This window comes from Marmota flaviventris, chromosome 4, assembly GCF_047511675.1.
Source record: "Marmota flaviventris isolate mMarFla1 chromosome 4, mMarFla1.hap1, whole genome shotgun sequence".
In the NCBI taxonomy this organism is placed as follows: domain Eukaryota; kingdom Metazoa; phylum Chordata; class Mammalia; order Rodentia; family Sciuridae; genus Marmota; species Marmota flaviventris.
Genome location: NC_092501.1, coordinates 87,972,745 through 87,986,763, shown reverse-complemented (window position 1 = coordinate 87,986,763; position 14,019 = coordinate 87,972,745). Strand labels below are relative to the sequence as shown.

At 41.5% G+C, this 14,019-nt stretch overlaps 1 protein-coding gene across 1 annotated transcript in view; it reads right to left on the bottom strand.

Moving 5' to 3' along the window:
- Positions 1-302: 302 nt before the first annotated feature.
- Cryl1 (crystallin lambda 1) overlaps positions 303-14,019 on the bottom strand; it is a 142,267-nt gene continuing 128,550 nt past the window's right edge. The window contains exons 6-8 of the mRNA XM_027941585.2: positions 8,678-8,783; positions 1,662-1,768; positions 303-863 (exon numbers count right to left, since the gene is read on the bottom strand). Coding sequence (XP_027797386.1) covers positions 750-863; positions 1,662-1,768; positions 8,678-8,783 — 327 coding nt within the window. The 3' untranslated portion in view covers positions 303-749. The remainder of the gene's footprint in view (positions 864-1,661; positions 1,769-8,677; positions 8,784-14,019) is intronic.

Below are 14,019 nucleotides of genomic sequence, written 5' to 3'. Positions count from 1 at the left end.
ATGGGTTAAAATTAATAGACATCCTTTTTGGAACTTTGCATCCTTTCATTTGCTACCAAAATAGGAGTCCCGATGAGCTAGACAATCATTGTTTCTCAAATGTATCAGACCAGAGAACCACAGGGCCCCATGGAACCAACTTTGGGCAACCCTGGCCTAAACTGGTGGATTTTGACTGAATGATAAAGTACCCAGAACAAAGTATTTGTTTATTACTCATTCATTGTGATTTTTCCAAAATATGCCAAGCATCAAGACTGAACACTGTTGTTCTTGGAAAAAGCATGCAGAAAAGGATGTCATTATGGAATCAAAAACTTTTATTCAGAATAAGCATCAAAATGAAGGTAATTGTCTCACAAATGCAGGGCCACAGACCACTCATAAAGGGATTAGAAAATGATTACAAAAATATTTTAATAGATTAAAATAGCTGGAAACCACAATCACTGGCTGTAAAATATAGACACATATAATTGCATTGAAAAGGTGAAAAATCTTTAGACTATTTGCCCAGGTGGCAGGAAACCCACACCTTAGAACCAAAGAACTATTGTGATATCCAAGTCCAGGGTTATGTCTTCATATGATGGGAGATATTTGGCCTCTGTTGTCATCTGTGGTTAAATGCAGAGGAGTAAGTGCTAGATCTTTAGGGCTTCTCATTGCTTTAGAGAAATTGGATCAAGTGCTTTTAATTTTCCCGAACACAACTTTTAATGGAGGAGTGACAGTAGATTACAAGAAATTTACTGGGGCTGCAGCTGACTCTTCAGTTTGGCCAGTCTCATGAGGCAGTCATCCCTCCACTGCCTTCTGGCAGCCAGGTGCCCTGGGTCATCAGGAACCTTCATGTGCATGGCCTGGCAAGGGGAAAAGTGGTAGGAAAAAAATGCAGCATGAAGAGGAAATACTTTGCCACGAGTATAAATGTTTTACCTATTTATGTAAACTGTGCATACATTGCTTTCAAAGACAAAAAGTGTAGAAAACCCTCCATTAACACAAGCTTTCCAAATCTTGCTCTTAAGGTCTTCTAGTGACAGCATGCAACATGAACAAAGTCAAGAAAAAGGAACCATCAAAATCAAGGGCTGGGGGTTGGGGGGGTGAGGCGGGCTGGGGTTGTGACTCAGGGGTAGAACATTCGCCTAGCACGTGAGAGGAATTGGGTTCGAGCCTCAGCACCACATAAAAATAAATAAATAAATAAAGGTATAGTGTCCAACTACAACTAAAAAAAACGAAAAAAAATCAAGGGCTGAATTGGGGGTTGTGGCTCAGGGATAGAGTACTCATCTAGCACGAATGAATGAGGCACTGGGTTTGATCCTCAGCACCACATAAAAATAAATAAATAAAATAAAGGTATTATGTCTATCTACAACTAAATTCATGCGTGTGTGTGTGTGTGTATTTTTTTTTTTTAATCAAGGTCCAGTGGGCCTGGGGTTGTGGCTCAGTGGTCGAGCGCTTGCCCAGCACACATGAGGCACTGGGTTTATCCTCAGCACCACATAAAAATAAATAAATAAAATAAAGGTATTACAACTAAAATTAAAAAAAAAAAAAAATCAAGGGCCAGGATTCCAGCTAAAAGCTCCAACCCAGGCGGAGGGAAGGGAAAGGCCAGCCCACTTCTCTGCAGTGAGTCTACATACCTGATGAACTTTCTCAACTGTGGCCCTGGAAAACTCTGGAACGGGTCCAAAAGTCTTCAGGACACGATTCATGCCTTCACTGTACCTGTCACAGTAGCTTAGAAATCCTAAAATGATATGAAAAAAGATCCATAGTATCAGCAAGAATATTCTACCACTCCAAACTGAAACACCTGGTCAGAGGGTTTGCCTGGGGACAAGTTAGCTACATTCTTCTTCCCCTGGTGATAAAGAAAAACAGAGGTAGGAGATGCATCACCTGTTAGCCCTGGGCAAGGAAGACCCTTCCCATTAGTTATTATCTTGTGCTTTCTCTTGAACCTTAAAATCCTGGGTCCCTCGGGCCTGGTATGTCACCTTCATTGGCATATCCCACAGACACTCAGTTGGCTGATATTCACACTGATTTGCTGAATATCAGAGTAAGCCCTCACTTCTCAGAAAACATTTCCAACTACAGATCACTTAAGGCTACTTATGTGCAGGGCTTAAATACATTGTCTATGAACCAAAGATGTCAAAGTTCAAGTCAAGATCTCATTCACCTTGGTCATAAGTCATTATCACTTACACTTCAATTATCACTTCAGCAAGCATTTATGAGGTGGTAGGTACCATGCAGATAGGCTGTATTATCACTTGCTTAAGCTTTGGTCAGGTAGGCCTGAGCCCTGAAGCACGCAGGCATAGCTGACCCAGCCCTCCAAAAGCTGATCAATTTCTTGGATTCTAACATGTAGCCCTAGAATTTTGGTGGAGAAACAAAGATGAGGTTTATCCTTTAAGGATAAGGAGGAACAAGCACAATCACTATGGGTCCATGTGGACTAAAGCCAAGGCTCTATTTGAGAATCAGACATCCACAGAGAAGATAGCACAAGTCTGGTCCACCCATGGCACCTGCCCTGGTCCACTCAGCACCAGCTTCCTCCTCACCCAGGGCTGCTATGGCATGTGCTTAGAGACAAGAGGTATTAGAAGTCAGGCCTAGGATCCTGAAGATTGAGATGTCTCTAAGTCCTGGCTGTTCCATCATTCGCCCATTTCTTTATTTTTTTCTTTTTTGTGGTGCTGGACATCAAACCCAGAGCCTTGTGCCTGCTAAACCTGAGGTCAACCACTAAGCCCTCAGGCCCATTTCCAACATCTTTCAAAACCACAAAGCCTTAGCAGTGGGTCATGAGGGCTAAAAAGATAATGAGGGTACAAATGAAAATGCAGAGACCCTAACGCCTGGCTCTCACCTACTCTGTGAAAACTGTGTGTGAAAAAAAAAAAAGATTAGTGCTACATACTCTTTTTTTAAAAAAAATACAAATAAAAAGCTTCTTTGGGATTTAATTTTGATTGACTTGCATTGATGTGTAAGCCAAAATTCTCTGGGTTTCCATTTTGTTTGCTTCAAATAATTTTCCTTCTCTCTCAGTGTGCTAAAGTCCCTGAGAAGAGACAGTGTTTTGAAGGGTAAAATAGTCAAACTTGCCAACTTTTCTGACATCAGAAACTACATTAACTGATGGATAATTTTTTAAAGAAGGGGTTTTATTTCATTTCACATAAGTATTCACTTGGCAATTCAGAATTCTGGAAGTTTCTGTAAATGTTCCAGGACTGACCAGTAATCTCCGAGGGTTTAATGTTTCTAGAGACCAGAAAACAAGCTATATATTTATTTCCTTTCACAAAGGAAGTATTTACTTTATTTTTTCTATTTATTTATTCAAACAAAAGATGATAAAATCTAAACACAAATCAGGGACAAAAGAAATGAGTAAGTTGGAAAGATATTAAATGAGATGATTTGCTAATTAGCTTTTCTCACTGTGATAAAATACCTAAGAGAATCAACCTAAAAAAGAGGAAAGGTTTATTTTGGCTCACAGTTTTAGAGGTTTCAGTACATGGCCATTTGGCTCTGCTGATTTGGCCCTGTGGTGAGAAAGTGTTATCATGGTGTAGAGTGTTTGTTGGAGCAATGCTGCTCAGTCCATTCTGGCCAAGAGGCAAAGAGAGAGGCAGGGGCTGAGCCCCAATATCTCCTTCAAGGGCACACCCTTCAGTGACCTCCCTTCCTTCCACTAGGCCCCAGATCCTAAAGATTCTGCCATCTCCCATCAGCACCACAGGCTGGTGACCAAGCATTTCACACATGGGCCTCTGAGGGACACTTAAGATCCAAACCCTAACAGAAAATTTGCTGTGGCTGCGTATTCACCCACACATAGGGAAGGCAGAAGTTCCCGAGATCCTCTCAGGCATCAACTCCATCTCCTACTCCCACATGAGCAGCAACGCCAGGAGATTCAGTTCATGTGCCGCATATCGTCTCTGAGTTACTTTACATTCCTTGAAAAAGTGTTCATCTTTCACTATCCCTGAAATCATTCAAATATCCCAGAGACTTTCTAGAACTCCCCCCCACTGCCTTTTGTAAAATTTAAAGGGACATTCATTTTTTCAATGTAGAAATATGGTGAAATTCTTTACAAATACAATTCATAATCCCCCTCCATTTGTTCATGAAAACAATTAAAATTTCTACCTTCCTAATATAAAAACCCTTTCTGTGACATGTACTCCAATCTCTTGAGATGAAGAGTCCCATATCTGTGGCAAAACTAAGGAGCCAGTACCATGTGTGTGTGTGTGTGCCCCCCACCTTCATCCACAGAGCACCCAGCACCCTGTCAAGGCTCGCCTGGGTCTCCCAATACAAGGAGTTCATAATGACCCACATCATGGCTATCATGAACAACAATGTCCCAGTACGTCATGATGGTTACTAGAGTTTGCAACATCTCTCCTTCCACTTTAGACAAAACTAAAAGGGGGCTTTTACTTATTCTCAACAAAATTTTGGCTTATGTACACCATGAGAGGAGAATTGAGTGGAAATTACTCTAAAATGCCAATTTCATCAGAAATGAGAAAAGCACAACACAACCCCCCTTTCATCCTACTATTTCATCCTCACCTTCTATTCCTACTTAATCTAGCCTTCGCCTATATTTTTCTTCCTATACTTCCACGTCCTTTGTTCTCTTGAGTTCCACTCTTCCAAAACCCTTGGAGAACTTAGCTTTTCAATGGCCTCTGAACCAAATTTCTTATTCAGAAAAAGAGAAAAAATAATTGATTTACATTAGATTAGATTTAGCTTTTCATGTGAACTTGGGATTCTTCAAGATTCCTAGGGTGAGGCTGTGGGTGATTCTGAACCAACTACCCGGAGCTGCCCAGGCAGGAAGCCTTTCTGCTTGTCTTTAAGGGGCAGGAGTGGGCCCTGGAATAAGATCTGGGACATAGCTACACACAGCTGACATATACTGGGCAGCCAAATATGCGGCTCTGGGTGTTCAGTTTCTTGGAGACCGCTCAATTACTACCCTCACTGGAGGAGTCTGATTTTTACCCAGTTTATGAATCCACACCTACGTAAATTCACCTGTTTTTTAAGAGACAGAATTTCACAGAGCTTACTAAAGTAGATCAAAAAGGGCCCGAAAACACCAAGTGATATTATCTAATGTCTCCTCTCAGGATCAAATTACCAAACCTGAGTGAGAACTCACCCCAGATCAGGGAGGCAGAACCAACCTGAGGCCCATTTAGAGTCACCAAGCCCCTGTGGCCCCCATCAGCTCAGCTGTTTGTATTGGCAAATTATAGCTCCACATAAATGGACCAACCCACCAGGCATGCATCCTCCACTCAAAAAAGAAGAAGAGGGGCTGGGGTTGTGGCTCAGTGGTAGAGTGCTTGCTTCGCATGCATGGGCACTGAGTTCGATCCTCAGCACCACATAAATTAATAAAATAAGGATACTGTGTCCATCGACAACTAAAAAAAAATTTAAAAACAGGATTATTGTATTTTAAAAAAGAAGAAGAAGAAGAAAAAAAGATAGGTGTCTACACAAAAGAGGAAATTTATTTATGAGGCAAGTTGGTAAACAATCACTTACTTACCCTGGAGGTAAACTCCAGGGACTACCAAATCCTGAGACACTGTCCTTTCACAGAAAGAAGAAAATACAAGGATAACCCAAACAGCCAACAGGGACAAAGTGGGACTGTAAAACTCAGCCAAGAAACAAACCAGACATTTAAACCAGGTACCTGATTCTGAGATTTCTCTCTTCCACAGGGAAAAAAAAAGTTCTAAGCCGTATTTATTCTGTATTTCTCTCTTATGCTTGTGTAAATATTTTCAGGAGGATGAAAAAAAATAACTAAAAACAAAAATAGTGGAAGACCAATAAATTAAGCAAACAAAATAAAACTGTATGAAGACAACATTTGTTAAGGACCTAATCTGTGCCAACCACCCAGCTAAGTGCTTCTAATTTCCTTTATTTCTTCATCTTCTTTCTTCCCCTTCCTCCCCCTTTCCCTCTTCTTCTCCCTCCCTCCCCCCCCCTTCATCATCTTCTTCCTTCTTCCTCTTTCTCTTTTGGTATTAGGGATTAAACCCCTGAGCTACTTCCCCAGCCCTTTTTATTTTTTGAGACAGGGTCTAACTAAATTGCTGAGGCTGGCCTCAACTTAAGATACTCCTGCTTCAGCCTTCTGAATCATTGGCCTTACAGTCATGCACCACTACACCAGCCTCATCTGGTTACCCATCCCTGGGAATTCCTTACTGTTGTCAGTTCCAATTTATAGGTGAGAAGACTGAGGTGCGCTGAATTTGTTGACTTACCTAGTATTACACAGATAGAAAGTGGGAAAGCCAATGTAGCACCCAGCCAACTGGCTCTACAGGCCAGAACCACTATTCTGAAAGCTCATCAACTTCATGGCAGAGTAAGCATGCTGCCCTCCTGTTTTTCAAGTACTATTTTATTAGATTAAAAACAAATCCCTAAAATATTTGCACTAGTTATAGATAAATGGTAGCTTTTAAGACTAAGAACTCCCGTTAACCTGAGATGCTTAGCTTTATGAAAACAATATCAGCAAAAAACAGAAAAAGCCTCCCCACTCCAATCTTGATATATTCTGGGTGACACTATGAAGAATAATGAACATTTCCATTGGTTCCCAGCCAGATCTTATAACTGTCTAACTCTGGGCTTTGGAATGCTCTGAAGTTGAAAACTACATCCGTCTCCCATTATCATATTAAGCCAATTAGGTCTTCTTATCATAACGGCTTTGTTTGAAAAATTGTTGTGGGCCTCCTTCCTGTCTGCCACCCCACTTGATTCTTGAGTTTCTGATGTCATTGGCTTCTGTTTCTATTTGTTTGAGACTCAAAGCTGTTCTCAGTCTTCTCCCTATCAATTTCTCATGATACTTCAATTATCTTATTTTTCACAAGAAAAAAAGAAAGAAAATTATGGTGGTTATCAGGCAGTGTGTGTATACCTTTCAAATGCTTGAATATGTTCACCACTTATAAAGTCTGGTTGAAAAAAAAACATTTGAAATTATCCAAGACCATTTTAATGATACTTCAAAATTATTGTACTTATTTCCCTTGTATAAAGATATCATTCTTTACATTATCTTCCTATGTTCAATGGTTATCCTTTTACAAAATTGGCATGCCAATGGCTTGGAAGGTCCCTTTCTTCCTTCAGATGCTCTTAGCAATGGTTGACTTTGAGTAAGCTATTGGAGTGCATTTTGCATGCTACACATGGCCAGGCCACTCACAAAAACACATGTGCATCTGCCATATACAAGAATATGTCCTGTAAAAATGCCTTGAATTATTTATTGGAAAGTATATTTCATCACTACTGTAGTGAAAATTGACTGAACTATTGCAAAGCATCATGTGATTATAGAACTGAAGTCAAACAGACTCTAAGAGGTCACCGACTCGAACTTCCCACTTCATTGCAGGAATGTCCTCCCAGTATTTAAACATGAATTCTCAACCCACCCACTCAGCATAGTCCCTCCAGGGATGTTGGTTCCAGTTACTGCCAGTACAAGGTGGGAAGCTCAAATCTGACTGCCTGCCATTTCTAGTCTTTTATTCTGATTCTACCCCTTCAAAAGACAGGAACACACATGCAGGTACAGCTCTGGTCACCTTTTCCTAGATAAGCCCCAGTTTCTCAAAGTCCTTTGCTCTAAATCTAGACCATGAAGCTGCATACAATATTCCTTTTCTCTGCTGAAGTCATACATAGTATAAATTTATGACAACACAAGAAAAGCAAAAATAAAAGTTACTTATCATTTTAATACCAAGAGATAGCCACAACATCTAGGTGGCTTATTTTCAGATTTGATAAGTAGCTTTTTTAATGAATTTTAATTTCATATAGGTTTTATTGGTTGTTTTAAATGCCATATAGGTTTTATTGGTTGTTTTAAAAATCTTGTTGATAGAATTCATTCTTGTCCTTCTTAAGTTCTTGTAGAGTTACGAGATCACAAGCTGTAAGGACTCCCCCCCACCCCGCCCCCGGGGTTCTGAAGTCAGCTTCAGGGCAGACATCTGGCCTGTCCTTTTCTATATGCCTATCCCAGGTCCTGCCCTGTGGAAGCCTCATGGCTCCGCAGCCTTCTGGAAGGGAAGTACACTTGTAGCCCCCCCCTCCATGTTTAGGCAGAAGATACCTCTAGTAGAGGCTCTTCTGGGTTAAGTTTGTACTCCTATTTTTCATGTTTTTCACCATTTTTTTCTTGTCTTTGTAAAAAATTCTATCACCTTAGAAAAATACCACTTTTTCTTCCATAGCAAAGTCCCTATCACATCATGTCCCTCTCTTACTTTTAGTTTCCACCCAAGTGGTCTTCACCACTCAAAGCCCTGTGGTTCCCAGATTTCATGTGGATTTACATCTCAGTGCACAGTGCTCCCTGTCCCAGCCCAGATCTGTGAATTACCAGGAATGGTCATTGTCTCCCACAGATACCACTGTTTCTATTCAATTGTTGGGAGCAGGGGTTTGGGAGGAGCAGGAAGAGGAAGAGAAGCAGCAAAATTCAACTGTTCATAAAACCCATGGAAATACTCAACAGCACAAAATTCCCATCCTAGACCTGGATGCGTACCTTCTGCATTGAGGTGCATGGTTTCCAAGGGTCCAATGAATGCATATCGCATGCCCAGCCCATCTGACATGACAAGGTCCAGGTCGCAGGGAGTCACTACTCCTTCCTACATGGGGAAAAGGGGACAGCACAGGGATGAGTTCTCTGGAAAGGATACACACACACACACACACACACACACACATGTATACATCCTGAAATACCCATTCACCTATTCCATACCAGCAATCAATCTGTATGATCATCATCCATACCCTACAGCCAATGGACCATGTGCTTTAGAGATGGGAGAGGGTGAAGGGCAAGGGAAGAATGAGGACCAAGTATCAGAGGAGAAGGGAAGACGGACTTTCTGGATATTTGCCTAGGAGGTGAGGAATAAGATAAGTTCTATCCAAAGAAGTGGAAGGTGCTTCAGGTTTTACCTGCCTGCAAGTCTGGCCTTGTTCTGCTTTTAATGAGTTTATAAGAAATATCATTTTTTGATGAAATGCAGTTTAGAACTAAGGGTTTGTTCACCAAGGTGGGGCCCTAGAATCTTCTGCAAATGTTAATTGCAAAGCAAGAAGCAAGTTGTTGTATGCTTAGCTTAGATGTGCAAGCAACCATGTGTGTTTCTTGGCTCATTCTTCATACAGCTGCTGCCTCCAGTGACTTTAGGAACTAGGCAGGGATGCATAAATAAATATCTGCATGATCCAGCAATTCACCGCCCTTTCACTCCCACCAAGAATCTTTGTACCTTGGGCATTTCAACGTGAGAGAAGTTAACATTTTCCCCTAAATCTTCAGGGGTCAGATTAGTAGCATTACTATGGAATCAGCAGCTCTGGGTCTTCTTTCCTGAGTAGTTTCTTTCACAGACGGACCACTGTAGGGTCTGCCATCTTAAGAGGCCACTGACCATGCTACCTTTTCTACTGACAGCTTTGGTGGTCCCTGCCAGCCCTTGGCTGTGGATCTGGTTCCTGTGCCCAAGAGGCATATCCACACACTAGAATACACCTGACTCCCAGTGATAGGTTCAGGCAAGCAGCCCACCAGGCACATTCCCTTCACTGTGGGTTATGTCTGCCTTTTCCTGAAAGAGTTGTCTGAGGTTCTACTTGAGAAGAAAGCCTTTGTCAGCTTAAGGGAAGGTTCTGAGGCTTTGTGGTAGTCCTTGGTGGTCCATGGTCTAGGGTAGCACCCTTTGCCCTCTAATCATCCTGAGTAGGTCTGGGGCCCCAGAGACTGGAGCACCCCCTGTCATTGGGGGCTGCTGGGACTTCACACTTCCCAGAATTCAAAGACAGCTGATGGGTGGGGGATTTGCAATACCTTACCACCACCACCCACATCCCCACTGCTAAGGAAGACACACAGGTGATCTCACATCTGTGTGGGTGTCTGGACCACCAGTTCATCTGAGAGAACTCTGGTGAGACAGGTTCAAGAGAATGGAGTCAAAGAATCAACATGAAGACATAGCCCAGCCACCCACAAGGGGCAAGTACAAGCCATGTCTGACTGAGCAACTCCACTTCAAAGAACCACTTTCCATCTAGTTGGATGTGTATGCACGTGTGCAAGACATAAACATATAAAGACATGCACAAGTTTATGGTGTAGAGAATAAGTATGAAGGAAACCCCCTTAAACCACCACACCCATCTCCCTCAGTTCATCCTATCCACTCCTTCCTGGAGATAAACATCCTAACATTATTTAATAACCACTCTTGGTTTTTGAGATTGTACATCTATGTTTACATTCCTCAACAGGGAGTCTGGGTTTTGCCTGTGTCAAATCTTCTAGTTGATGAAATTATATGGTATGCATTCTTGAGTGACTTGCTTCTATCTCTAAATATTATGTTTTTAAGATGTACCTAGGGCTGTGAGGCATAACTCAGTGACAAAGTGCTTACCCAGCATGCATGACGCCCTGGGTTGCAAAAACAAAATCAAAAAAGATGCACCAGTTGAGTCTGGTGGCACACTCCTATAATCGTAGCTACTTGGGAGGCTGAGGCAGGAGAATCACAAGTTCAAGGCCAGCCTGGGCAACTTACTGAGACCCGCCTCTCAAGATAAAATAAAATAATAAGAAGGGATGTGGCTCAGTGGGAGATGGCCCCTGGGTTTTACTCTCAATACCGAAAGAAAGAGGGGGAAAACACACACACACACACACACACACCCCTATGTTATATATAGCTGTAGTTTGTCATTTGTCCACACTTGTTGATGTATAGAAATCACAGTTTATGCCTATGTAGTAGCGCACACCTTAATCCCAGTGGCTTGAGACACTGAGACAGGAGGATTGCAAGTTCAAAGCCAGCCTCAGCCACTTAGCAAAGCTCTAAGCAACTTAGTAAGACCCTATCTTAAAATAAAAAGGCTCTTGGGGATGTGGCTCAGCAGTTAAGTGCCCCTGAGTTCAATTCTTGGTACAAAGAAAATAAATCAGTTTACTTATCCATCCTACTGCTCATGAGCATCTGGATTGTTTCTAATATATGGTTCCTGTATATAGGGAGACCGAATATTCTTGTACATGGCTCTGACCCATGTCCAAATAGAACTGCTGAAGCCTACAGCAGGCAATTCTTCATCCTGCACCTTACTAGACAATGCTAAGCTGTTCCCCAAAGCATTGCATCATGTTCACTGCCTGCCTCTGGCACCACGTCAGAAGGGTTCCCATCTCTCTGTGTCTTTTCCAATGATGAATGTCATCATACCTGCAAATTTCTGCTGATCTGGGAGGGAACAATGGTTATCTCATTGGGTTTTCTAATCATTCTAAATCATCCTACCATGTGTTCATTTGGACCACTAAGGAGAGCAAAGTAATTTTTCCAGTTTACTCAAATGCTGACAAGTATCACCTCCTTTCACTTTTAATAACTAAGCTGTAAGGAGGGAGGGGCCTCAATGAGGAGGAAATAATCCACAGAAGGCCTGTGGCTGTGGTAATGCCCAGAACCATCAAGTAGCTCATCTGATGTGAACAGTCACTCCTGCTTGCCTGCTTGCCCCTCCCTGCTTGACAAGCACTGGGGCGGAAGGAGTGGCTCTGGGGCTCTCTCCAGGCTGCCTGATGGCCTTGGCTGTGCTTTCCTGCACCCTGTAGGCTCCGGAATGCTGTGAAAGGCATCCAGGTGGGGCCCTGAGGACCCTCCCTGAGCCTTGGTTTTCAGATCAACATTCCAAAAAAGCCTAAAGTTTTCATTTTAGCCTTCAAACTGTGAAGGATGCAAATATGGAAGCCACTCTACGCTTGCTATGCTATTTGGCTTGGCTCTTTTCTTCTACAATTGGGGTTAATATTTTTAGAATTGATTTTTAAAGGATTTCAAAATATACAAAAGGTGAGCTACCAGAGTAGTTAAGTTTTATTTGTACTGGGGGATCCAATCCAGGGCCTCATGAATGATGGACAAGCACTCTACCACTGAGCTAGACCCCCAGCACAAGAGTAGTTAAATTTTGATTCCTATCATCTGAACTTACTGTACCCCAACTAAAGCCTGAGAGGGATGGTATGAACAGCATCATCATTTGGGGGAACTTCATGCCCTCCGATTCCCAAATATTCCTTTCTCCTTCCCATTTCATCTAGATTAAGGCTGTCTATTTTTTATTAGTCACTATATATCAGTAGAACAAGTTAGAAGAGTGAAGAACCTTTAGCTATCTTCATTCCCTTACTCCTTTCTGTCCCCTGTGGAATTTCTAAAGTAGATTTATCAAAGTCTGTTTTTAACCAAGAAGCAGAATCCAGAGAAAGAAAATAATTGCAGGTAATTCAATTCAATTCAATTCAATTTCTTGCCGACTGAAATTTCACATTGCTGAGGCAAACATTTGAGTTTCTCCCTATTGCCCTCAGCATTAAACTACAGGTTTCACATTTAGGATATGTTTCAATTCAGCTCAGTTTCCCTCTTTGAGTTCAATTCCACCCAAAGCCTTGTGACATTTGTGACCTAAAATTATCATAACAATTACAATAAGTAACCATGGTGCAGAATAGGCAGAAACAAGTGCTTATGCTGAAAACACTGAACTGACACATGATTCCTGGAAAATAGATGGAGCACAGCACTTTTGTTTGGATAATGGAACCTGACCCGAGGTCAGTTTTAACATCTATCAGTACTTCCTTCATTTTATGGTAAAATTCTCAAGTCACATGTACAAAGGAAGAGCCCCAAGTGGTTAAAAGATTCCAGAAAATTGAACAGTAAGATCACTGTTCAAAACCTGGCTTTTATAACCATGTGCTGAGAATCACAGGCGAGTAGGACCCAGACAGAGTGGAAAGGAATTCCATTTATTGAAATACTTCTCGCCTCTACTTTCTTTAGTTAAAATCTGAGATTTACCATGATCAACTGACATATACGCATGGCCCAGGCACAGGTTTTATACCTGGTGTGCTGGGAATAATGCCCAGGCTTGTGTGGGAGGGTAACAAGATAATCACCCATGAAGGAAAAAAAAAAAAAAACACAAGATAATAAATGAAGTTCTTGATTACTATGGTACATATTTTAAGTATAATTAAAATTTAAAAATGTGTCAGGATTCTATCAGAGAGACAGAATTGGTAGGAGACATACATGTGTACGCGCGTACACACACACACACACACACACAAAATCATCTCTTGGCATCTGTGGGAGATTGGTTCTAGGACCGCCCTTCCATCTGAGATACCAAGTTTCATAGATGCTAAAGTTCCTTAAATAAAGTGGTATAGTGTTTCCAGAAAACCTACACATATCCTCCTATATACTTTATATTACCTCTAGATGACTTAAAATAACTAATATAGTGTAAATGCTATGCAAATAGTTGCTATACTGCATTGTTTAGGGAATAATAACAGGAAAAAAGTCTATACGTACTCAGTACAGATGCCACTTTTTTTCTGAATATTTTCAATCCACAGTTGCTTGAATCTACAAATGCAGAACCCACAGATACAGAGAGACCTATGAATGTATGTATTATAGAAATAAAGAGAGAGAAAGAAAGAGAGAGGAAGGGAGGAAGGGAGGGAGGAAGGGAGGGAGAGAGGGAGATATTTTGATTGATTTACTTCAAGGAATTAGTTTATGTGATCGTGAGGCTAGTGAGTCTGAAATCCATAGGACAAACCATCAGAAGGCCAGACTGGCTACTGTGGGGCAGGAGTTAACCTTGCAGTCCACAGGTGGAATTTCTTCTTTCTCAGGAAATCTCAGTTCTGCTTTTAAGGCCTTTCAACAGATTGGATATAGCCCACCCAGATTATAGAGGATAATCTCCTTGCTCAAAATCAATTGATCTACAAAATCCTGTACAGCC